At 35.7% G+C, this 25,314-nt stretch overlaps 1 protein-coding gene across 2 annotated transcripts; it reads right to left on the minus strand.

Moving 5' to 3' along the window:
* Positions 1–483: 483 nt before the first annotated feature.
* Positions 484–16,733, minus strand: IL13RA2 (interleukin 13 receptor subunit alpha 2). Of its 2 annotated transcripts, XM_027089548.1 has the most exons (10): positions 16,727–16,733; positions 15,628–15,749; positions 13,702–13,853; positions 12,103–12,256; positions 11,456–11,576; positions 7,657–7,841; positions 6,344–6,489; positions 4,779–4,923; positions 1,295–1,410; positions 484–534 (listed from the first exon to the last, which is right to left on the minus strand). In XM_027089548.1, exons 2-10 carry the CDS (start codon positions 15,719–15,721, stop codon positions 484–486), a joined length of 1,164 nt encoding a protein of 387 aa, XP_026945349.1. In that variant the 5' UTR covers positions 15,722–15,749; positions 16,727–16,733. The 2 variants fall into 2 exon arrangements, with proteins under 2 accessions (XP_026945349.1, XP_026945350.1); XM_027089549.1 differs by lacking the exon at positions 16,727–16,733 and having other exon boundaries at positions 15,628–16,008.
* Between the last annotated feature and the right edge of the window lie 8,581 nt (positions 16,734–25,314).

The raw sequence follows: 25,314 nt of genomic DNA on the forward strand, positions 1-25,314 counted from the left end.
CCAATGAGGTCATCTGCCACATGGGCCCTCTACATCCCCTAAGAGGAAGAAGAGGCAATCTGCATGATAAAACCCTTTCCTTTCCCTTCCCCCTCAGAAAAGATGTCTTGGTCTAAAAATAATCTTTTCTTTTTTCTTTTGCTAATAGGACCTTGTCCCATCCTTCTTCCTATAAAAACCTTTTATTTTGTACAACCCCTCAGAGCACCCTTCTACTTGCTAGATGGGATACTGCCTGATTCACAATCATCTAATAAAGCCAATTAGATTGTCAATTTAATTGGTTGAACTTTGTTTTTTAACAAGAAAAAAATCTGTTAATAGGATTCAGATAATTTGCTACTAGTTGAGGATTTTAATAATCTAATGCTTATTTAAATACAACAATGCTTTCAAGATAAGATTTATTCAACATTTGGGGAAAAAATTCAGTTTGATAAGGCTCTTGTTTAACATTTGGCCATAACCCTGGAATTTACTGAGTCAGCACTGTATCACCTGATTAGAAGAAGCTTCTTTTTTGGTATGAAAAATCTGAAATTAAGAAAGAGCTCCATTATTAACAGTCATTAATAACACAAACTATTTCACTTAGATTAATAACTCAGAGAAAGAGACAAAAAAGCATTCAGCAGAGAAATAAAGCAAAACATTTCACACACATTCACAGTTCTCTTTATCTTTAAAAGACCTGGCATTAAGATATTTTTTTTCTCCAAGTCACACTTCCTCCTTAAAGCTCACCAACCCATAGTGGTCCCTCCATCTTCTGAAATTCTATAGCATTATCTGTATAACTCAAAAAGCAATCAGATAAAATCAGCTCATAATGAAGGTTATATTTTTTTGTATAGATTCTAGCTCCTCCAACTAGAGTGTGAGCTCTTGGAGGGTACGCACCAAGTTTTTTTAATCTTTGTGATCTTTTGCCTGTGGCACACTAGTAGTATATCTCAGTCTATGTCCATTTTAAGTCACTCTTTCCTTTCCCCAATCCTGCTTTTCTCCTGTAATTCTCATATTTTTCCTTTATCTAGAGGTAAATAGTGTTTCATGTTCTACAACATTATTCTTATATTCCATTCAAAAGTAAATCCACCCCAAAACGTAGCTTTTTAGGGTTGATTTTTTAAATTACTGTACTTTCCCTGAAGACATTATCATAGTCTACACAACATCAATGAACACTCACAGTGTACAGGCAAAATTATAAAATGTAGGCCCATCAGTTCTAAATGCAAAATATTTTTTATCTACTATCTCAGACTAAACATTGTAATGTCACACAACTTACCGTTTTCAGCAAACTTTTTTGCTTATACAAAATAAGGCAAGTTATTAACAAAACAAGTAATGAGACAAAAGCCAATGGTATCATGAAAAATATTAAGGTTTCCTTCCATGTGTTACCTAGGATTAAAATCACCAAAAAGGAGGAAGGGTTAGATGTGTACAATTATTTTAAAAACTGAATTATTTTATAAGTAAACTAGTAAATGGTGAAGAACTGAGTCAAACTTGGCAACTTCTGCCATATTTGCCAGTACCTAGATACCATAGTGATGCTTGAGAACAGCATTCCTTTCATTTGTGCACTTTTTTGCTGTACTACTTTACTGAACTGTGACAGCTCTTTATTTTGCTTAGAAAAATAACTACCTAAAGCCCCATTCTTATTTTCTTATATGATTTTGTTTAAAATTTGACCTTGCGAATTTTTCATAATAACAAAACAATAAAACATTAGCCAAGTGATTAGATAAACATGTCTTGTGTATGTATCTCTTAACTCTCAATAACTCAAATGTTTACATTATATCATACAATGATGTAGTGAGTGAAAGCAGGTCTTCAATAAAAGCCTCAGTGCAAATAATGGAGCTAGTCTTTAAAGGTCATGTTTTTAAAGTTGCCTCACATTCTGGATCCTAAAGACATGAGGTTTTTCTCTTCTTTTTTTTCTTTTCTTTTTTTAGGGATGAAGTTTTAATGGTTTGTCTGCATAGCAAGAAATGAGCAATCACTAGATAAACTTAAAAAGTACACAAAGCTTGTCCTTCTAAAACTAGTATCTCCCACATGTTTTGAAATACTATGGAACACTTTGAATCCTAGGCCTATATCTATACTCAAACCTACCTCCAACCCCACATTTTTCTTTGTCCTATTCCCTTGGGATCTTATTTTCTACTAGAAAATTACCAAATTCATAGGCTCAGTTCAGTTAAGAATTGCAACGATATAATCCAGAGAAATGACTAATAACGTAAGTTTTTTGGCATGCAAAATTAACAGTGGGAAAACAGGCTTCTTTTGTGAAGTTTCAGTAGAGTTAATCTTATAGTCATTTCCAAAAAAAATTATTGTGCTATTTTTCTATAACTTAAAACATCCAATAAGAAATGTCCAAAAGAACTAAAGACCACATGCATCTCAGGAAAGTCGTTGTTCCTAATCTGAAATTTATTAAGAGTCTACCAAGAGATACCCATCAGGGCAAAAGAAATCTGTCATAAATAACATGGTTAAGTGTATATTTAAAAAAATTAAAAAAACAAAAACAAAAAACAAAAAAAACCATTGTAAATCAACTATTCTTCAATTTAAAAAAAAAGATTGCATATAAAATACATAAAAGGATGTATATTTTGAGGATATGCCTAAAAACTCACCATATCTACTTTAAACCATGCACTGAATAATAACAAGATATAATTCAGGGCATGACTTTCTCAATGTCAGTTCCACAGAGTCTCCAGATTTTTTATATTAGTGACAAAAATGAAAAACAGTACAAGTAAGTATTCTTTCTGATTCCATATATCTTTAGTTAATTGAGTTCTTCCTCTCTCTTCCTATTTTTTCTCCATGGCCCTGATTATATGATATATTTGGCTTCTTTATTTATTGTCTATCTCTACTCAACTTGGGAATAAAATATAAATTCCATGAGGACAAGGATTTTTTTTTTACTGCTATATCTCCAGTGCCTGAAAGAGTCTGACACATAGTAAGTGCTTAATAAATATTTCGTGTATGAAAGAGAACAATGATACCACTATATTAATAGGGAGATTACAGTCAAACACAAATTCTATTATAATGGAACAACATAAAAGGAGATGATTGATAGAAATGCCATTATGTTTGCATCTATATCTGTATATGTATTTATATACCTTTATGTGAAAGAACAATGCTGAGTTAATCTCCTTCAATTTCAAACAACTATTAATATTTTCTATTGATAAAGCCAGTATACTGTGAAGTACAATAATATTTTGCCTCATTCTCAAGATTTTTTAGTTTATATTGCTATTTTTTGTCTTCTATGAAAGTTTATTTTCTTTTTTTAATTTTTAATTTTATATTGGAGTCTAGTTGATTAACAATGTTGTATTAGTTTCAGGTGTACAGCAAAGTGATTCAGTTATACATATACATGTATCTATTCTTTTTCAAATTCTTTTCCCATTTAGGTTATTACAGAGTACTGAGCAGAGTTCCCTGTGCTATACAGTAGGTCCTCGTTGGTTATCTATTTTAAATATAGCAGTGTGTACACGTCAATCCCAAATATATTTAATTTAAACATGTCTTTTATCATAAGTCACTTTAAATCAGTGTTGGAAGTGAACGGAATGTTCATTTTACTAATGATGACATATTAATTAGAAAAATATTCATTAGGCACAGTACCAGACACTCAAAAACAAGTGTATGCTACCTATCCTTGCTTTAAGATTTGTTCTCTTGAAAATTGAAAGCATAGGAAAATATTGATTACAATAGGCTTCCCCGCAAAGAACTAGCATATTCTCTTTACTGACAGTCAGAAAAACAAGATGTTGATGACTGAACTATAACAAGACTCTTAAACTAGTTAAAACTGAACATTAGATTTTCCATAAATCTATGTTCGATTGTGGTGATTGCTAATTTATCTTCTCTGTTTATAGACTATATGCAAGAGTATTTTGACTTCCATAATTACAAAATACACTGAGAGAAAATTATTTTGCTAGCCAATAGTTAGCAAAATAGTTTAGTTACTGTTCTTTTTTTAAATATATTTTCTTCAATAACCATGTCAACATATTTTATGATTGTTCCTTCTTTCTAAAATTGTGTAAATGGATTCCTTTAACTCTCAATAGGGAAAAGGCACAGACTATAAAAAATTTGAATAATGAGCACATAGTTTTTCAAACCATATAAAGAAGGCACACAATAATGTCAAGATTCTGATAAAGTACATATATACTTGTAAGTAAAACTTCAGAGTAAATGTACGACTACAATTGGTACTAATACATGCAGATTTGGTTAACATCTAGTTAGTATATAAGAAGCTCGAGAATAGTGCCACCATACTTTGGAGCTAAGACTACCACTGGAAAGTAATCCACTAGTAAAATCAAGGCAAAACAGGTAAGATTAGTTTGTCAAATGCAAGTAGGAAGAATCAAACAGAATCTATTAACTCTTGGAATGTGGAAAAGATACAGCTCAATTAATGTTATAGACATCTATAAAAATATGGAATATAGCCAATATTTTATAATAACTATAAATGGAGTATATATAACCTTTAAAAATTGTGAATCACTATATTGTACACCTATAACTCATACTTCAATAAAAAAATAATGAAGATTTGACCCTATGACCTTCATAACCAGTGTCACTGAACTGTAGTGACCTATGACATCCAGTAAGGCATCTTCTTCCTCAAACAGTGCTAGAAATACTCTAGTTACTGTTATTTTATCTTATACCTTTCCAGCATTGTTCATCACTCCACTCACTCCATATTCCATCATCTGAGCAATAAATATTTACTTTGCTCCTTACTAAAAAGCATAATTCGTGGCTTTCATTTGATGTTCTTGTGATGTTTATTTCATTTTCAACTGTGGTAGTCTGAAAGCCAAGGTAAAAATGAGATATCATTATTTGATCTAACTGCAGCTAGCCACACCCCATTTGATTTGTCATTTTCTAAGTGGGTTTTGTTACATGAAAGAAATGCATCAAATGACTAGAAAGGTATATACCAAAATCCTAACAGTGGTTATCTCTCTGTATGGTGTTTTATTTTTCATTTTTCTTCTTTATTTATATTTAAATTTTTTTCTATAGTGATAATGGATTACTAGTAGTAAAGGGCATGTGTGACAGGGCAAAATTCCTAGGTAGTTTTGGTGCTTATGACACCCATTTTGGATTAGTGTCAAATTTCCCAGATTCCATAAATTGGAAAATGCTATATATACTGAGTTAGCAAAAAGAGTCATCATGTGAATGTTGTTTCTATGGAAACTGTAGAGTTCGTATACACAAAGCTTCTTTTTTCCCTTATTCTTATTTTGGTTAATCATCATAAGACCAGTGTAATAGTGCTCAGGGCTTGGCATGAAACTACCCCTTCCAATATGAGAATACACAAGGCTGGATGATCTCAAAACAACCAAAAGAAAAAAAATCACTGAAGTGATTACTTAAATTTTGCATCTCAAAGAGCTGAAGAGTGTTTCTCATCCAAAATACCAGCTTTTCTTTTGTTGTAACTTTTCTTGGGAGACAGCACAATGTAATGTAGGTTAAAGTGGACTGGGAATAAGATCTGGATTCTAGTTCTAGCTGTGTAATTTGATTGTAAGTCAACTCACTTCCTTGGGACTTGTAAATATATTCAACTCCCAGTTTTCTCATCTGTAAGTGAAATGAATTGATTAGAAATAATGGCTCACCTACTTGTCTCCACCACTCCCTAAGTTGGAAACCAATGAATAAAATTAACATATAACGCAGTGGGGCTAAAGGCATCATCACATTGCTGGCGCTGGGGGGTAATCAGTCTTGGAACCATGGCTTACTTCCCCAGTTAGCCTCTCTTCCCTGCTACAAGCAATTCTCTGGTAGCCCTGCCAGGCTCTATTCTGATTTTGATCTGATAGTTGCTCCTCAAGAAGTGGTTTTTATGTTTGTCTGTGCTTCTTGCTTTGTGTTCTTTTTACATGAGGCCTCTTCGCAATCCGTCTTATGCATGTGCTTGACAACTTTAATTTTTTGACATAATATTGGAAACAAGTGACTAGATTATCTCTAAGGACCTATGTAGCTTTAAAATTGGTATAATTGATTGATAATACTTTCAGACTGCAAGCATCTTTCTTTTGTCCACTAGATTATTTGATTATTTGGTTTTCTGGAAGTTAAACTAAGGTACATGTCATGTTCTATTCTTCATGTGGATAGCAACTGATTTTGGTTCTTATGTTTGCCATTTTATTTAAAAGGCTATGTTCATGATTTTCTCAAATAAACGCAATATCCATACCACCCAGGCAGTATCATCTTCTATGAATTCAATTTCATAAATGAAACACTTTGCTGGAATAGGTCCTTTGGGAATGCTCCACTTCAGGTTAATTTCCTCTGAATTCTTCACAGTAAGACTAAGGTCGTCTGGTGGCAAAGGTTTAACTGAAAAGCAGAAGGAAATAATTTCAACATGGAGGTTATTAAAGTTTAGCAGTGGCCCTTATCAAAAGCTAGGGACACTTACTAACAGAAGCCTCCAGGATAAATTAGGTGGCTCAAGACTATTCACTATAATGAGAATTAAAATCAAAGCTGCTTGCCAACCAAGATTAGTTTATTAAGAAACCTGGTTATTTGGGGAACTCATTTTTTGATAAGTCACATATTGACAAATATTTAAGTCCAAGAGAAAAGTTAGATGATCCAAATCATTACAGTCATTTTTCCATTTTATAACACTAGAAACAACTACCACAACATATTACTACTACTATTTTTATTAATAGCTAATTCTTATTTAGAGCTTATGATGTGTCAGGCAGTGAACCAGGAATGTTACATCATAAACTTATTCATGTCTCACAATAAATCTATGAGGTGGTCCTCTATTATCCTCATTTTACTGATAAGGGAATTGAAACACGTTAAAAGTAACTCGCCCAAAGTCATACAGCTAGAAAGTGGTAAATTCAAGATTCAGACCCAGGTATGGCTGACCCTAGAACCTGTCATTCTCATAACTGTTAGGACTGAGAACACAAACTCAGAAAATATCCACCCATTTGCCTATTGAGGCCTGGAATAAGTGATTCCATAATTACTCCATCACCAACACTGGACAAAAATACTTTATAGCAGGGGCTTCCCTGGTGGCGCAGTGGTTGAGAGTCCGCCTGCCGATGCAGGGGACACGGGTTCGTGCCCCGGTCTGGGAAGATCCCACATGCCGCGGAGCAGCTGGGCCCGTGAGCCATGGCCGCTGAGCCTGCGCGTCGGGAGCCTGTGCTCCACAACGGGAGAGGCTACAACAGTGAGAGGTCCACGTACCACAAAAAAAAAAAAAAAAAAAAAACTTTATAGCAGAGAGACTCAAGCTGGGAAACAAATTGTGAGTTCTAAATGAAAATGATACTTTATACTCATTCAATTCCTTATCTTCCATACTTTCATATTTAATCAGTGCTTCCTCATACTCTGTTGGCCCCCAGTTTTCTGGCTTTGCATTTCTGTAGGTATCTCCTTTATCTCTATCTCTATCTCTTCTCTTCCACATGGTCAATTGTAAATGGCCTAAACTGGAAACATTCTGAAGTTGTTTGTTTACCTCACCTATATTTTGAAGGTGAAAAATGAAATAGCTGGGTCTGATAACTTGGGATTCTGATGATCCATTAACACAGATGTAGAAATCTTTACAGTCTGATGACTCCAAGTAGGGAAATATGCATCCAATATTTTTTCCGTTAGCCTTGATGTAATCAGCACACTGTAACACATGGTCCAAGCCCTCATACCTGTAAAAAGAAGTGTTGTAAGAACTGTGTTTACCAATATCTTCTAGTAGCATGGTATTCAATTTTCAATTATTGTAAGATACTAGGTAAATAAAAAAATCATTTAATAACATACAATACTCATTGAGCACCGACTATGTGCCAGATCCTATGATAAGTGCTAGGGCTACAATAGTAAGGAAAGTAGAGACAGGCCATGATTTTACAGAGCTTACAATCTGGTGGGAGTCTTTATAAAATCTCAGATATAAGGCAAGAATTCTTACTCATATACTTGGGTTATGTTGACTCATGAACAGGATTTGAGAATCAAAGAATAAGATTCCTATTAAGAAAATATGGGGTTTATATTGATAATCCTAAACGATACTGCTTTTTTTCTATTGTACTGGAGAACTTATTAGAAGAAAACAGATTTTTTAATAAGAAAACAGATTTAAAAGCAGACTTACAAGATGGCCAAAAAGCACATGCAAAGATGCTCAACATCGCTAATTATTAGAGAAATGCAAATCAAAACTACAATGAGGTATCACCCCACACTACTCAGAATGGCCATCATCAAAATGTCTACAAACAATAAATGCTGGAGAGGGTGTGGAGTAAAGGGAACCCTCCCACACTGTTGGTAGGAATGTAAATTGGTACAACCACTATGGAAAACAGTATGGAGGTTCTTTAAAAAACTAAAAATAGAACTACCATATGATCCAGCAATCCCACTCCAGGCATATAGCTGGAGAAAACTAATTCAAAAAGATACATGCACTCCAATGTTCACAGCAGCACTATTTACAGTAGCCAAGACATGGAAGCAACCTAAATGTCCATCAACAGAGGAATGGATAAAGAAGATGTGGTACATATATACAATGGAATATTACTCAGTCATAAAAAAAAAGAATGAAATAATGCCATTTGCAGCAACATGGATGGACCTGGAGATTATCATACTAAGTGAAGTAAGTCAGAAAGAGAAAGACAAATATCATATGATATCACTTATATGTGGAATCTAAAAAAATGATACAAATGAACTTATTTACAAAACAGAAACAGACTCACAGACTTCAAAAACAAACTTATGGTTACCAAAGGGGGAAGGGATAAATTAGGAGTTTGGGATTAACATATGCACACTACTATATATAAAATAGAAAATCAACAATTACCTACTATATAGCACAGGGAACTCTACTCAATATTCTGTAATAACTTATATGGAAAAAGAGTCTGAAAAGGAACGGATATATGTATATGTATAACTGAATCACTTTGCTGTACACTTGAAACTAACACAACATTGTAAATCAACTATACTCCAATATAAAACAAAAATTAAATATAAAAGATATATAAAATTTTTAAAATTTAAGAGAAAATTTTTTGATAAAAAATAAAAGCAGACTTACAAAATATCATTATGTTTAATAAAATGAATTAAAATCCTCTGAGGATATAATACACATCAAGAGATAAACCTCAGAAAAGCCAACAGGGGCTCAAAAAGAAAAAGAGGAGTTGTTTGGCAAGTAAATATCTAACTTCCCATTCTCCTAGGCAAGAAATGTTGCCATATCATTGAAAGTTAACCTCTTTTCAGTAATAAAGCTAATGGGAATTAGGGGAGAATTTCCCTACTGATTTCCAAAGGAACAAATGCCTGGTTTATTTTCCTAAAGAATAACTTGTAATACAAATTGACATTATCTTAAAAGCAGCCAAAATTCCGTTTGCAATGAGGCTAATCTAGCAGCTGATAAGGTGCTGGTACAAATATCAGGACTCTACTGAATTCACTTTATGCCAAGTATTTATTTTAGGCCAAGTCTGCAAAATTGTACTCTCTGGTTTAGTTCACCTGGTTAGAGTTTGGGATATTTGCCTTCTAGGCTGGACTTTACATAATTTACTTTATGCCAGTGGAAAGCCTCACGGTACCCTTATTTTCCAGTCTCTAAAATGTCAATATTTATTCCTCTCTACTTTACTAAGGTGAGGATAAAGTTATGTTAAACATGAGCTACAATGAACAAGAGGGCAGGGACTTTGCCTTATTCATACTTCCTTTTATCTAGAACAATGCCTGGCATTTAATAATTGCTTAATATTTATTGAATTTATTTAATTAACAAATAAATTAGAACGTAGAAATTGACCCATCCAACTCCAGATGAGGAAACTGAGACCCCAAAACAAGAAATTGTTTGCCCGAGACCACTAAGTTAAGTGATGCCATAATATGGATTAGAACCCAGTACTCAGGAGATTGTTAATAGCTTATACCTTATTGCTTATACATTGTAATTTTCTAAAGAAAAACACCATGATAATTTGTGCCTGAGACTCAACAAAGAGTAATGCTTTGTCCTCTCTTGTTTTCTCTGTTATTTAAAAATGCATAAGTTCTGATACTTGTCTATCAACTTACCGATGTTATTATCATCATTTGGTTCATTCATTTAATGACTATTTAGCGATAATCTACTATGGGCATAGCACAGCAGAGACGGTCAAGAGAAGTATCAGAAATAGTTTGTGCCCACCAATCTCTTAAAAATTTAAGAGAGGAAGGAGACAAAAATTTAAAGGTCATCTAGACAATAAGTAGTTAAGAACTATAATAAGTAATAGTTCAGAGAAAAACTGAACGGAAGCTAATGTGAGCAGTAAAGGGTTAATGAAATTGAATACCAGCTGGGTCTTGAAGGATGGATAAGGGTTAGTGAAAGAGAGAGTCAGATGGTATTCTAGGTACCAATGCACACAAAGGCATAAAAGATCAATCATAACATGGATAGAAAAATATGTAGAGATGGGTCTAAATGGAGCAGAACATTCACATTGGTGGTAGTAGAAGGTAATGTTGGAAAGGCAGTGATGCAGTGAGGCAGAGACTTGAATGGCCTAGACTTTATCCTGGAGGCAATGAGTAGCCACGGCAAGTTTTTGAGCAAAAGAATGGCATATGAAAATAGAAGAATAGGAAGATAAATCTGGCTACAGTGTGCAGAATGAATAGGAAGGGGAGAGACTAGAAGCAGAGAGACCATCATTTGGGAGGCTATGGCAATCATCCAGGTGTGGAACGAGATAAGCCTGAAGAAGAGTTCTTACAGTAGAAATGGGAAGTAAAGAACAGATGTGAGACCTTGCAAAGCAGTGTCATTGTTGATTATGGTGATTAATGTTACCATGAAAAAATTAAGGAATGAAGGAGATAGAAGATTCAAGATGGTTGTAAGTTTAAAAGCCTTAGTGACAGTTAACAAACGTAGGGAAGTCAGAAAAAGGATCAAAAGGCAAGAATATGAAATATGCCAAAACTTTTTAGGTCATAACTCCATCTATCTAAAAGATACAAAATATTTAATCCAGTACAGAAACAATGACTGCATTCCTTATTATCGCCCATAGAGTGCCTTCTAGTAGCTACAGCCTAAACCTACTTACTCCCATTGAAAATCCCAAATAATTGTAAATAAACTTCATCATAAATACAACTCTGAAAAGATATAATGAATTTAATTTAATGAAAATACAGTTACTCATACTGTGAATTAATTTTGATAGATATCTTCCTAATATGGAATTCTTATTATAAAAATACTTACCAATAAAACAAGTTGTAATTGGTATCAGAATGGACACACATGCCAGGTTTCCAAGAGCAAAGTAAATGTTGCCGGTTGTAATATACACAATCCATATCCTGAATTTTAGTTTCCAGATTTCCTAAGAAATGAAAAAACTGTGAATGCTTGAAAGACATGACGATGACTCATATGGGAAATAACTATGCAATTTTATTTCATTTCCTTTGACCTCTCCACTTGATTTAGCAATCAACATAATCAGGAATATTCCAAAAGGAAGTTGTTGCAAATCACTTCACTGTAAGTGGGACATGAAAAATCAAAAACTTTTGAGGGCTTATTTACTGGTACTAGTGTAAGCATATGCAAAAGTACTAAATTAATAATTCTAGGATGCTCTGAGCAGTTGCATAAATAGTCACATGCATATTTACTAATATGAGCCCCAAACTGGGAACTATATTAACCTAATAAGATGTAGGTTTTGCCACATGTGTTTGCTGATATAAAGAATTCAAAAAGGCCAGTCACCCACTCCTAAGAAGGATTCTCTTGTGCAACATTCTCAATTGTACATGTAATCTGATGTATAAAGGTTAAGGGACTTACTTCCCATATAGATTGTTCTGAAAGTATTAAATATGAAAAGAGAGCTTTGTTTTAACCTTGTGGTGATATCCAATAAGTAGCTTCTGACCATGAACTTTGAACTTCTGATCCATTTGTGCATTGCCCTAGCAGAAGTGTGTGTATCTTTGCTTCAACACCTTTGTTAAGATCAAACCCATCTTTGTAATGTAGATTCTTAGTAATGATGGTCTGTTTGATAAAAAGATGAGACAAAGTTAAGCTTAAAACAATAATGGTATCATGAGCCACATTAATAAGGCTAAAAAGTCATTAACACCCTGGAGAGTTCCCAATATCTAAGAAATTCCTGATGATTATCTGATAAAATGTCCCAGATATATTTCTGGCAGAGTTCACTTCTGCATATTATATCATTTGATGAGATCATTTGAATCTTAGCATCTCATTAAAAAAAATTCTGGAAAAAAAAAAAGGCTCTATGGGAGGAACTTTTGAGCTATAACCGTCAAGTTGAAATTGAGAGAGAATTTTCATGTACCATATGCCTATTACATGACAATTTATCACATTTCAAATATCATATGAACTCTTCAGGAATCATATAAAATCTTGGAGGTAACTGAAGAAAGCCAGACAAAGTGCGACCTCCTGAAGGACTAAAATCATGTATCATTTATCCTTCTATTACCGATACCTAGCTAGTGGAGTGTTTGGAGAAAAAAGTTGCACAATGAATGTTTGATTTGAATTGTCCCTTGAAACTACCTAGCTGAATTAGGAAGGTAACAGAATGCCTTGTACAACCAAAATCTTTGAATAAACATGCTTGTTGACTATGTAAATAGTTAATTCAGTAAACCTTCACTGAGCACTTAATACAATATATGCACAGAACCATGCTGTGTTCTGTAGGGAGAGTACAAAGATAAATAAGGCTTGATTCCTACAGAGCAAAAGCTCACATAGCCCAGTAGCATATATAAGACCCATATACAGGTATATAAGTAACTCTGAAATATGGTAAAATGTGTAAGTACTCTTCAAGTCCGTATTCTATGGGACCAAGTTTTCTTTTTTCCTGTATTTCCAATGGTAGACTTAATACTGGGTGGGGTGAAAACAGATGTTGCAGGATGCACAGGAGATAGCAGCAGGCATGCAGCTTATTATTATTTTTTTCTTAAGAACTTTTATTCCATGATACAATACTTTAATGAGTCATAAATCAATCAAAAGCTGATTTAATGCAATGGACATTGTAATTACTATTTCAGAAATAACTGAAATGTCCACTCTTTTCCAATACAAATAAAAGAATTGCCATTTTATGCCTAGATAACTCAGGAGGAAAATGTGGTGAAACTGTGAAGAATATTCTTTTTTTTTTTTTTTATTGGAGTATAGTTGCTTTACACTGCTGTGTCAGTTTCTGCTGTACAGCAAAGTTATTCAGCTGTATACGTATACCCCCTCTTTTCTGGATTTCCTTCCCATTTAGGTCACCACAGAGCAGCGAGTTAGAGTTCCCTGTGCTATACAGTAGGTTCTCATTAGCATGCAGCTTATATCTTAATAATAGCTATTGAGATACAGGAATAAAAGTAGACACTGACATCAGGAATCACAAGAAAACTAATAATCATTCCAATATCTTAAGTGCATGCTTTACTTACCTTCCAGCTTGCACTACCAATGTTTCGATACTTTAATTCATATTCTACTGTGCATTCCTTAAAGTTATCCAGAGACAGTGGAGGTTGCCATTGCAAATAGAGATAGCCTAAATATCCAGGATCCACTATTTCAAAATCCTGAGGAGGATTAACTGAAAAAAATCAATAAGATATTTTAATTTTTATCCTGTATCTTATGACAAAGATTGCTAAATCTAGATTACTTCCATATGTCCATCAACTGATGAATGGATAAACTGTGATATATCCATACAATGGAATATTATCCAGCCATAAGAAAGAATGAAATACTGATACATGCTACATGAATGAACCTTGAAAACATTAAGCTAAGTGAAAGAAGCCAGCCACAAAAGACCACATATTGTATGATTCCATTTATGTGAAATATCAGAATAGACAAATCCATAGGGACAGAAAATCGATTAGTGGTTGCCAGGGGCTGGAGGGAGGGGAGAATGAGATGTGACTACTGAATGGATTTGGGGTTTCTTTTGGTGGTAATGTAACTATTCTGGAATTTGATAGTTGTGGCTGTTACACAACTTTGTGAATATACTAAAAACCACTGCCCAGTATACTTTAAAAGGGTAAGTTTTATATCCTTTAAATTGTATCTCAATAAAGCTGTTTTTAAAAATCTAGGTTACTGCTACATAGTTGTCCCTTCTTTAAGGAATTGCATATGTAAAATGTGACTTAGCCAAGCTAGGTAATAAGTTTTCATGGAAATAAGAAATTCAACATGGAGTTATCTCTGTGGTCATATAGACAAGAATTTAGTCTAGGATGGGAACACTTTATTACCTAAATCTCTCTCATAGCAAGAATCAGTCAGTATTAATCCTGTGTTTACCATATGTAAATAACATCATGGCCCACACGAAAAAAGGGATAGAAAATATAAAATATGACTACTATGGCTAAGCGCCTTAAGAATTAGGAGAACAGGCAGATCTTGTTGGTCCATTCAGGATAATTGAATCCTCTAGTCAACTGAAGTTCAGAGGTATTTGTAGAACATGGCAAACCAGAGCCACTCTTTGGAAGGGCTCAAGAAAAAGTGGCAGGCAGCTGAGTAGAGTGACAGGAAACAGCCTGTTTTATTTTGAGGGGGTGGGGGCAGTGGGAGGCAATGGCTCCCTCATCTGGTGATTTAAAAAGCAATAAAAACAAACAAATTATTCTATAAACTTACTAAACCTACTAGCAAATCTAGTACTATAGTACTGTCCTCATGTTGCCTTTCTGCTAACAATTTCCTCTCATTTCTGCCCTGTTGTTCATTTTAATACTTCACTTCATATTACTTGTTGAGGTGAGGAAAAGAATCAACAGAAAGAAACGGTGGCACAAATAATGATTTGAAATGGGACCTGCATGAACCAATAAAGAAGGTTTCTATTGAGGATGAAATGACAATACTATTGTTTCAACTTTTATGATTAGAAATCTTTGTTAAATGCATTGTTCTAATTACCTTCTGCAATGAAAAGTTCATTAGACATGATTTAATAATTCTGTAATTATTTTAAAATTTTATTTTAAATCTCTGTATTTTGAAAATTTATCTAATTGTCTTAAAAGTTAAGGATAGTAATAAAGGAAAGTTTTCAGTTAGTTGGGTACCAGGCAATGAGGTTTCGGATAATTAACTTCTTTGTTAGAAAAGACTACACAGAAAGGTATGGAAAGTGTCTTTTAGTTTGGCTTTTATCCCACAAAATGTTTATTATCATCAGTTACCTTATACATGAGGCTGACTAGTAAGAACATATCTTTTGTGTATGGACTCCCTGAAATATTTCCAATAACAAGCCATCTACTTGTTATGCACTTTTCATAGGGTAGGTTGAAAAGGCAGTTAATATCCCTAATTTTAAAACTACTCCATTCTTGGTTTACCTTTTATCTCAGCATTTGAAGACAAAGTAGAGCCGAATGCTGTGCAAAGAAGAAGGGTATACAGGCATCTGATATCCAAATGAATGAAAGCCATTTCTCCAAGATTTAATACCTTCAAATTTCTACTCTAAGAAGGAAAAATATAGCAGTTTAACTTTATCATACCTCAAAAAGGACTAAATGTGACTAAAAATACATTTGGGAACTCTCTGTGTGCTTTCTATCAAGACTTGTGAAAACTGTGCCCCTTTGAACCATTTAAACAGAAAAAAAATCAAGTTTGGAACCAAAATAATTGGAAAGGAGGATTTTAGTCTCATTCTTCTTATGAGAGCAAAAAAAAAAAGCAAAACAAACAAACATATCCCTTCAACCCCCACCCCCGCCACACACACACACACACACACGCACACACACACACACACACACACTTTTCTACACATCATATGCTATGACCAGGATTTGAAAGTTATCTGAATAATGACAAAGCTCAGAATCTACACCAAAACCTCAGATAACTCAGAACTTTGCTTCATTTCTTCTTAAATATTAAAATCATCATCATCTTCTACTCTCCTATCCGTTCTACTCTTCCCTGTTATTTCCTATATCAGTAAATGGCACCATCATCTTCCCAGTTGCCCAAAGCAGAAACCTGAGAGTTTGCCTCAACTCCTGCCTCTCCCATCCAATCTCCCCTTCCTAAATTGAGGATCTCATCATCAGGGGTCTCCTTATCCAGTTTTTCCTGTCTCCAAACCATTTTCACACCACATACAGTAAGGACAAATCTGAATTTACCACCTCTTTCTTAAAAGAGCACTTCACTGTCACAGAATACAATTTATTCATCTTTTTATTATTGAAGAATAATAGTTTATGATTGAAACTAAAAGGATTCATGTCTCCACATATCCATTCAATCAAAAAATACTCTCCCTTCAATGAAACATCACTACTTGCAGTTCTACACTTCTCTTTGAGTCTATATTCCTAAAACCAACAATTTCACAGGAAGTTAAGCATTAAAGGTCACTTACCCCAACAGTCAGGGATTACCTTTCTTTTCTCCTACATAAATTAATTAAGCAGGACAGACCCTCTCTCCCTGCTCCACCCTCTTCATCTTACCTGTTCCATTTGTAGTGTTCTCATGTTGGTAGGCTTCGATTATTACATAATGGAACCTTGGGAACAAACTGTTAGAGCCAGCAAGTATATTGGAGGCAATGCTAGTCCAATCCTCCTTCATATATTGGGAAGTAAAACTCAGACTTACCCAAGATTACACAGCAAGTTAGTAACAGAGCTGGAAGTAGAACAGAGATGAGATTCCCAGTCTAGTGCACTTCCACCTTACTATGCTGGATCCCACACGTTTGACTCAGGATTATGAAAGCTTTTCCTCTGAGACTCCAGCATTTAAGTCTTCCTTCAATTAGCTAGCCAGGCTGAATCAACACGATGCTGTTTCTTTTTCTATGTCTCATAAACTCATAAGGGGATGCCATTTCTCTTACTGAGGTCCAGTGAATCTCTCTCCTCAATTCCTCCCTCCCCACCACCAGCCCACTGCTGCCTTCTAAGGCATCTGTAAATAGTAAGTAGGTTTCGTCAACAGAAAGCCATATTTCTGCCATAGAGCTGCTTTTACAGATTGAGGTGAACAGACGGGTTACTTTTGGATCCAAGGCAATAGGTCTGACAAAGAGAAATCCTTTCATATTACCTATAAAGACTAAGACAATCAGGCTTCCCTTAAAATGCTCTCAGAGAGATCTTTTTTTTTTTAATAACTATTTTATTTTAATTTTGGCTGCATCGGGTCTTAGTTGCAGCACGCGGGCTCCTTGTTGCAGCACGTGGCTTCTCTCTAGTTGTGGGCTGCGAACTCAGTAGTTGCAGCACGTGGGCTTAGTGGGCATGTGGGATCTTAGTTCCCCGACCAGGGATGGAACCCACGTCCCCTGCATTGGAAGGAGGATTCTTAACCACTGGACCACCAGGGAAGTCCCTCTCAGAGAGATCTTAAAGTTCTTTCCTTAAATATTTCATAGCCCTGTGTCATGTACAGCATAAATGCTAAGAGTTAAAAATACCTTGCTTCTATTCTATTTATAGGCTACTGAAATTTGATTCAGGCTATCAAATAGCACTTCCTGGATTAGCCAAATACATTAAGCAAAGGTAGGAAATGGGATAGCTGGCTTCCTGAATCACTTACCTAGAAATCCACAAAAGGAATTCCTGAATCAACCTTAGTGTCCCACCTAGACTTTCTTACCCAAATGAACATGAAGACAATTCTTTCTTTGGCTTGTGGGTTACAGGACTGTCACTAGTGCAATGAGGTATTTTGTATACCATATGGTTACCAGAGGACAGAGTTTTTCACAAGAGGGGAAGGGATCTGAAGACAAAGGGAAGATGGGGGATGGAAATGCAGAGATACAAAATTTGAAACATTTTCTGATATACTCCCCACCCCCAGTCCACAGTTAACAACCACTCATCTGGTCATTTTATTTTAAAAAATGAGGAAATACCCAGAGAGGAAAGTGAGTTATCCTAGCTCACACAACTTATTGGGGGCAGAGCTAGGACTGAAAACCAGCTCTCTTAAGTGCTTTCCACTGACTAGCAAATGAACTTTCTTGTTATAAGGAGTCTGTCCTGAACCTATGTTACCAGAAGGCTCCCTGCGAACCTTCCTCAACCTATTGTCACCACCCATACCATCAACCCCACCACATAGTTTTATCATCATCACATTTTTAGCAGAGTAATAATTCAATAATCTTTCATTGTGCACTTTTTTTTTTTTACCAAATACTATCCCAGCTGAATCTTGTCTAAGACACAAGGTACAAGTGATGAATCATAACATCTGTAATAATGAAAATAATACCTCCTACTATTTATTTACCCTTCCCAGCATCCCAGGCACTAGCCTGTGCTAAACCCTTTACGTGCATAATCTCATATAATACTTGGTCAGCCTTGGATGTATGTACTATTTTTATTCCCATTTTAAAGACCAGAAACTGAGACAAGGAGAAATTAAACAACTCCCTGCAAGTTACCACAGGCTATAAATGGTGAAGCTTGGATCTGAACCCAGACAGCCTAGTATCAGAACCCTTGATAACCACTACACAAGTGTAACCCTTGTGGAGGACAGCTTCCTGTTTCTACCCACTCAGTTTCCCACAACACTGTTACTTAGACAGTTTCCCACTAAGAATCTCCTTTGGAATGGCAGGCCTAAAGTTATTTCCTGGTTTCAGCCTCACTTCCCCACCTCTTCAAAGCCATGCTACATAATCCCTTCATTCTAAGAGTTGGCTGAGATAATCCTTGCATTATTGCAGAAACTACAGGTACTTACCAATAATACAGTTTCTCAAGAAATGGATTATCACAGGCAATTATCACAGCCCCTCTTTTCTTCCCCTCTCCAACTGAGAGACAGTTACTGAAACTCTAACACTTCCCTTCCTGTCTGATAATCAAGCACACTGAAAAAAAAATAGATTGGTATTCCTGAAACAGCCAGTGGGCCAGGATACAGATTCTGTAAGTCACAAGATAGGGGAGGTTACGGGTAGGGCTAAAAGCCATCCAAAGCAAACTTAGACTCACAGCACAGTGTTGCAAAAGTTGACAGGACTAAGTAATCTTTGAATAAGCCAATAGATATATAGATGAGGAGCTTGTATACAGGCACAATAGTATAAATATCAACCTGGATTTCAGCCCTGCCTCAACCACTAATGTGTTTGGAAGCAAATTATAACTCAGTTTTCTTCTATAAAATGGAGGTAATGACACCAGCCTGGCAGTTTTAAGATTAAATGAGATAATGTATGTAAAAGTGAAAGAGAATAGTAAATTGCTCTATATACTTGCAAGGGGTTTGTTTCTGAGCACCTTGTTACTATGAAAAAACTTGAAAACAACTTGCTCCAAACTACACACCTGCTCCTACTAATTCAGCAAACTTGACTTGTGCACAGTTGATAAGTAGGTACTTATTATTAACCTCTAACTTCTACCACCCTTGTTGATCCAGTAGCTGCCTTTACTGGTCTTTGTCTTAGTAATAAAAATCTATTGCATTTGTTTAGCTTTTTATAGTTTACCAAGAATTTATTGAATTATTTTAACAAATCTGCAGACATGAAATGTTGGTATCACATATTTACAATCAGTAAAATTGGGGCTTAGAGGGTGATGTGACTTGAACAAGACTCCACTGCTGGTACAATCCACACTGAAAGGAAAGGTAACAGAAATAAGGAACAGAAATATGTTGTAAAGCTAATAATGCAGTCCCTTACATAATACGGTTTTGTAGAAAATTTCCTTCTCTGCCTGACAAAGAAAAAAAAAGATCCTTCCAAAGTATCTGAAATAGCCACAGGTTCTTGTTTTGTTTGTAAAGGCAGTGACCAAGTTACAAAGACAAATAATTATCTATTATAAAATGATGAATGGGGTTTTGCAATGTCACTAAAGTGGCTTCTAAGAAAACCTCCTAAAGGAAGTATGGCCATGTCATTTCTGTTGCCGTTGTTTAGAAAAAAAAAAAAGTTATGAAATTTGATACTTTCTGTATTATTTAAAATATCTAAAAATATCATCCAAAGCAATTAGAATAGGGATAAGAGAAAAAGAAAATGGGAAAATAGAAGAGAAGTAATGCTTGAGGAGAGAGAAATGGAAAAGTAGGGTTGATACTGGAAAAGCTTTATCAAAAGTCCAGGCTCTTGTTCAACTTGTCCAAAAAAGTTTGGGCAAGGAACACAAGACACCAAGGAAAAATAAACACACACACACACACACACACTGAGGCTGAGGAGCAAGGAGAACAAAGAAGCAGTTTATTTAGGGCAGAAGCTAAGAGTGCCAGCGTCCTCACAAGTGAGGAGTGCCCACAGGCTTGTTGATCCCCCTTTTCATCTTATTTTTAGTCCTTTGAATGGGTGGGGGTTTTTTGATTAGGAGCAGAATACTCGAGGGGAAGGTTTAGGTGTGGCCTGGATTGCACCAGGTTGCATCAGCTTCCGGCACACTTGCCTCCTGAAGCCACTGTACATGCGTTCTAAGAGCTGTTTGCCCTTATATTTTCCCTTACTAGTTGAGCACCACACCTGGAAGGTTGTACAGGCTCATCAGCAACCTGTGCATTTTTATTTGCGCATGCTCCACTGTTTTCATGTTCAGAGTTTCTTGCTCAGATGCTACAAAGTTTCTGTTTTAGATGCCATTCTGACCTGCGTCATGGCCTCATTAAATGCAAAACAAGGAGGTGGCTTTGCCTTGTGCCTAATGCATATACATAAGGAGGATGTCCTTGGGCCCCACCCTGTCTTCCCTGCCTTAGGGTGATTGCCAAGGCTTAAATGTTGTCTGGGGGTGAAATGACAAATTTATATGATCTTACATGAGAAGGCATTGACTAGGAGATCTGGGCTCTAGCACCAACTTTGGCAGGGGATTTAGAAAATGATAATAATAGGGACTATAGTTTATCTTACCAGGTGTCAAGCTCTGTGCCAGATGTTTGATATGGATTAGCTCATTTAAGTCGTTGATAGTTACAATTATTATTATCGCAATACTGTATTATAAATGAGTTGTTTGAGGCTCAGAAAGGTTAAGTAAATTACGCAAGGTCATACAACTTAAGCAAAAAATATGTGTATATCTAATTCTAAAGACTATGCTCCTATTAACATATCTCACTTTAGTGAAACTCAATTTCCTCTCCTATGAGTTATCCCTGGGATATCTTTCTGTTTTATCAGTTAATCTGGTGTGTATCCATCCATGGTTTCAGGATGTGACTCAAAAGCACCGGCTTCCTGAATAACTTGTCTCATTTCAAGGAGACCATCCAACATGTACAAATGTCTATTCATAGTTCCTAGAGTACAGCCATGACTCGGCATTAAAATCAGCACCTCTGGAACGGGACAGATCCTGAGGCCTGACAACATTTTAAGATCAATACATAGCTCAATAATAGTACAATCAGTCTATGAACTGTTGGTGAGTCAAATCTAATTTAGATAATAACTAGCACGTAATATTTCACGCAGTGGAGTAGTTTATAAAGAATGCTGAAGATGACTTTGTGTACTTTCAAACATAAAAGGACTTTGAATCAGACAGATTCATCATGCTTGCCCCTAGTCAACTGTCATTTCCCACAAAAATACACAAAGAAGTTAGGCACGTGCTGAATGATGAAAATCACTGCAGACGAATGAAGTACAGGTAGATCTCTTTTTAACAAATACCACTTTAACATCCAGTTATATATAACATGATTATATTTGTGTCCCTGCCAACATTACATACTAATATTGTTTCTTGATATTTATGAAATATGTTCAATAAATCCTGTAAAACATAAGTAGTCATTTTATTCCCAAATCCTTTTTGTAGATGGTTTCCTGTATGACATCCTGAGTTCATCCAGCCGACAAGTTTCCTGAAGCACTGTCAAAGCTACAGAATTCCGTTTTGAGCTACCACAGCAACTGACAGGTTTATAGTGTTCCTTCATGAAGCAGTTTACACATTTCAGAATCTGTCCCTAAACTGGGCAGATCAGAGCTTTTTAGCTTATAATTCCATCCAAATAAACCAACAACAGGCTTTTACAACCGTTTTTAAAAAATCTACCAGGTCATCGCTTTCTTAAAATAGGTCAGATTCTTATTATTAAATACACCTTAAGTTCTATTCAAATGAAGTCACAGCTGAAGAGCAATGCAGTTTCTTGAAAGGCACCACTGCTCTGGAACTAGCAAAACAATCTCTTTTGTTTGTTCAACACACTCCTCCTCACTCCCAGATGCTCCCAAATAATTATTAGCAAGCAAACACTGTGTACCCAAAACATTCACTTCAAGTAATGACTTTAGAATAACAACTTTAGAAGTCAGTAATAGAGTGTGACCCACCCTCTCCATACTAAGTAAAAACAGAATAGAAAATGTACAATAGCAGATTTTACATTGTTTCAATGTTATTCTACCAGTATGCTCTTGCATGTACATAAGATATAAACTGTAAATACATGAAAATATGGTATTGTGTAACATATACTGCCATCAGTTATGGAAAAGAATGTTAACAAAAACACATAAATATTTCTATCATGTATTCATTATTCAACGATTATTTCTGGAAGCCTACTACATGCCAGGCACTGTTCCAGCCACTGGAGGTACAGCAGTGGACAAAACAAAGAACCTGCTTTCTTGGAACTAACTTTCTGGAGTGGGAGACAGACAATAAACAGACAGACAGACAGACGGACAATATCAGATAATTATAAGTTTCACAAAAAGAAATAAAGCAGGATAATATGAAAGAGAGTAATGAGAGTTCATTTTAGATAGGGTGGTCAGGGAATGCCTCTCTGAAAAAGTAACATTAAGGACCTCAATGAAGTGAGGGAATGAACCAGATGAAGATACAGGGAAAGAAACTTGCAGGTAGAAGGAATAGCACATTCAAAAGCCCTGGGGAGGGAATCAGCTTAACAGTTCTAGGAATAGCAACAACGGTAGGATAAGAAACAGAAAAGGTTAGATGATCTCACAAAGATAGGCCGACTGTGGGCAATGGTACTGGATTTCCTATTTATTTTTAGTAAAATGAGAAGGAATTGGACAGTTGTGAGTAGAATAACATGATGTAACTTACATTTGAAAAGGCTACTCTGTATGGAAGGGAAGGATAGAAGCAATAATCCAGGCTAGAGTTGATGGTAAGTTGGACCAACTTGACAGCAGTGGAGATGCTGATAGGATTTTACTGATGGATCGAGTGTGGAGTACCAGAGGATGATGCCTGTATTTTTGTCATGGGCAACTGAATAATTGTTTATGGGGCTTGGGAATGATGGACAAGAGTTCAGTTTTATATGTTTCAGTTTGTGCTGCCTAACTAACATCCAAGAGGAGAAGATGAGTAGGCAGTTGGATAGTTGACTCTGGAGATTAGGGGAAAGACCAGAGCTATGGATATATTTTTGAGAGTCATCAGTATATAGGTAGTATTTAAAGCCATAGGATTAATTAAAGTCACCTAGGATATAGTGCAGATAAGATAAAGAGAAGAGGACCAAGGACTGAGATCTGGGACCCTCCAATATATAGAGGCCAAAGAAATGAGGAGGTATCAACAAAGGACACTAAGGAGAGGCCAAGGAGGTGAGAAGAAAACCCAGAGTTTGTGGTGTCCCAGAAACCAAGTATGGAAAATGTTTCAAGGATAAAGTGATAGACAATGTCAAAAGCTACCAATGGGCCAAGTAAGATAAGGCCTGAGAATGGTCTAACAAATTTGGCAAACTGAAGATAGTTGGTGACATTGATAAGGAAATAAGTGGAATGTCTGGAGCAAAACTCAGATTAAAGTGGGTTCAGGAAAGAATGGGAGGGAGACAATGAGTATGGATAACTCTCTTGAGTAGTTTGCAATGAAGGGACATAAGGTTCTCTTGCTAGAAGGAAGTCACTCATTTCTTCCCTCTTGAAAACAGGAATGGAGAACATCTCACATAAAGGTTTGATCCTGTTGTTACTTAGATTTTTGTCGTACCTGTTTAGTAACAGTGAGTGTTCTTATTTGAGGGATGCAGGCCAGAGTATTTTAGGATTGTACTTATCAAAGGGTACCATACCAAGGTAGAACATTTTTCTGAGACAATTAGAAACTATCAAAGTTTAGTTTCACCAGTGATTAACAAATACTTTCCATCTGCTCAAATTGTTTTACAAAGGTATCTCCATCTTGTCACATTTCCAATGAAATATTTTTAAAAGCCTGCAATTTCTCCAGACTGTAGAACATCTTTACTTTCCATCTATGTGCAATCTGAGATTTCATTGTTTTTCTTCTAAATTTGTCTCCTGCAACAAAAGTAATCAGAAACAACTTTAACTATATTTTTATAGGGCACTTTAAAAACTTGGCTATTGGTCTAGAAACATGATTGAAAATCAGAATCAAGGGATATCAGAAATTCTTGTTCTAGGGAACATAAAGCCTTTATTGTATTTTGAAAACTCTGAAACTGAGGGATCAAATAATATAACTGTCCATACTCCCAAAGGGCTCCAATAAGTGCATATCTCTAGGCAAGAGGATTTGTATTCTGGCTTAGATTGGCAGCCTATTTGAGATTCAGAGCATGGATGATCCTATTTCATCATTCAGGCTCTTGCTGTTTGCTTCTTCTCCCACACGCCCCTCATCTTCTTTCCTTATATTTTTCTTTTTCCATTTTCTCCCTCTTTTCCTCTTTCTTACTGATGTTTTCTCTTTTCCATTAAGTGGAAATAAATATATTTTTGGATTCCTGGCTGTCCTTATTTTAAATATACTGGAGCATTCTCTCTTCTCAATACATTTTCTTTTCTTTTCTTCTTTTTTTTTTTTTAATAAATCTATTTATTTATTTTATCTATTTTTGCCTGCATTGGGCCTTCGTTGCTGCACGCAGGCTTTCTCTAGTTGCGGCAAGCGGGGGCTACTCTTTGTTGCAGTGCGCGGGCTTCTCATTGTGGTGGCTTCTCTTGTTGCGGAGCACAGGCTCTAGGTGTGTGGGCTTCAGTAGTTGTGGCTCGCAGGCTCTACAGCGCAGCCTTAGTAGTTGTGGCGCAT

The sequence above is a fragment of the Aethalodelphis obliquidens genome, unplaced genomic scaffold (assembly GCF_003676395.1).
Source record: "Aethalodelphis obliquidens isolate GAN/ISIS:26980383/991018 unplaced genomic scaffold, ASM367639v1 scaffold66, whole genome shotgun sequence".
NCBI lineage: Eukaryota > Metazoa > Chordata > Mammalia > Artiodactyla > Delphinidae > Aethalodelphis > Aethalodelphis obliquidens.

What these genes read in the sequence shown, in the direction of transcription:
- IL13RA2 (XM_027089548.1), bottom strand. Translation starts at nt 15,721, where the DNA reads ATGGCTTTCATTCATTTGGATATCAGATGCCTGTATACCCTTCTTCTT. An exon ending in TTTTCACCTTCAAAATATAG is followed by an intron (nt 6,490 to 7,656) that starts GTGAGGTAAACA and finishes TCTGCTTTTCAG; the next exon opens with TTAAACCTTTGCCACCAGAC. An exon ending in TGATGAACAATGCTGGAAAG is followed by an intron (nt 1,411 to 4,778) that starts GTATAAGATAAA and finishes TTTTAATCCTAG; the next exon opens with GTAACACATGGAAGGAAACC.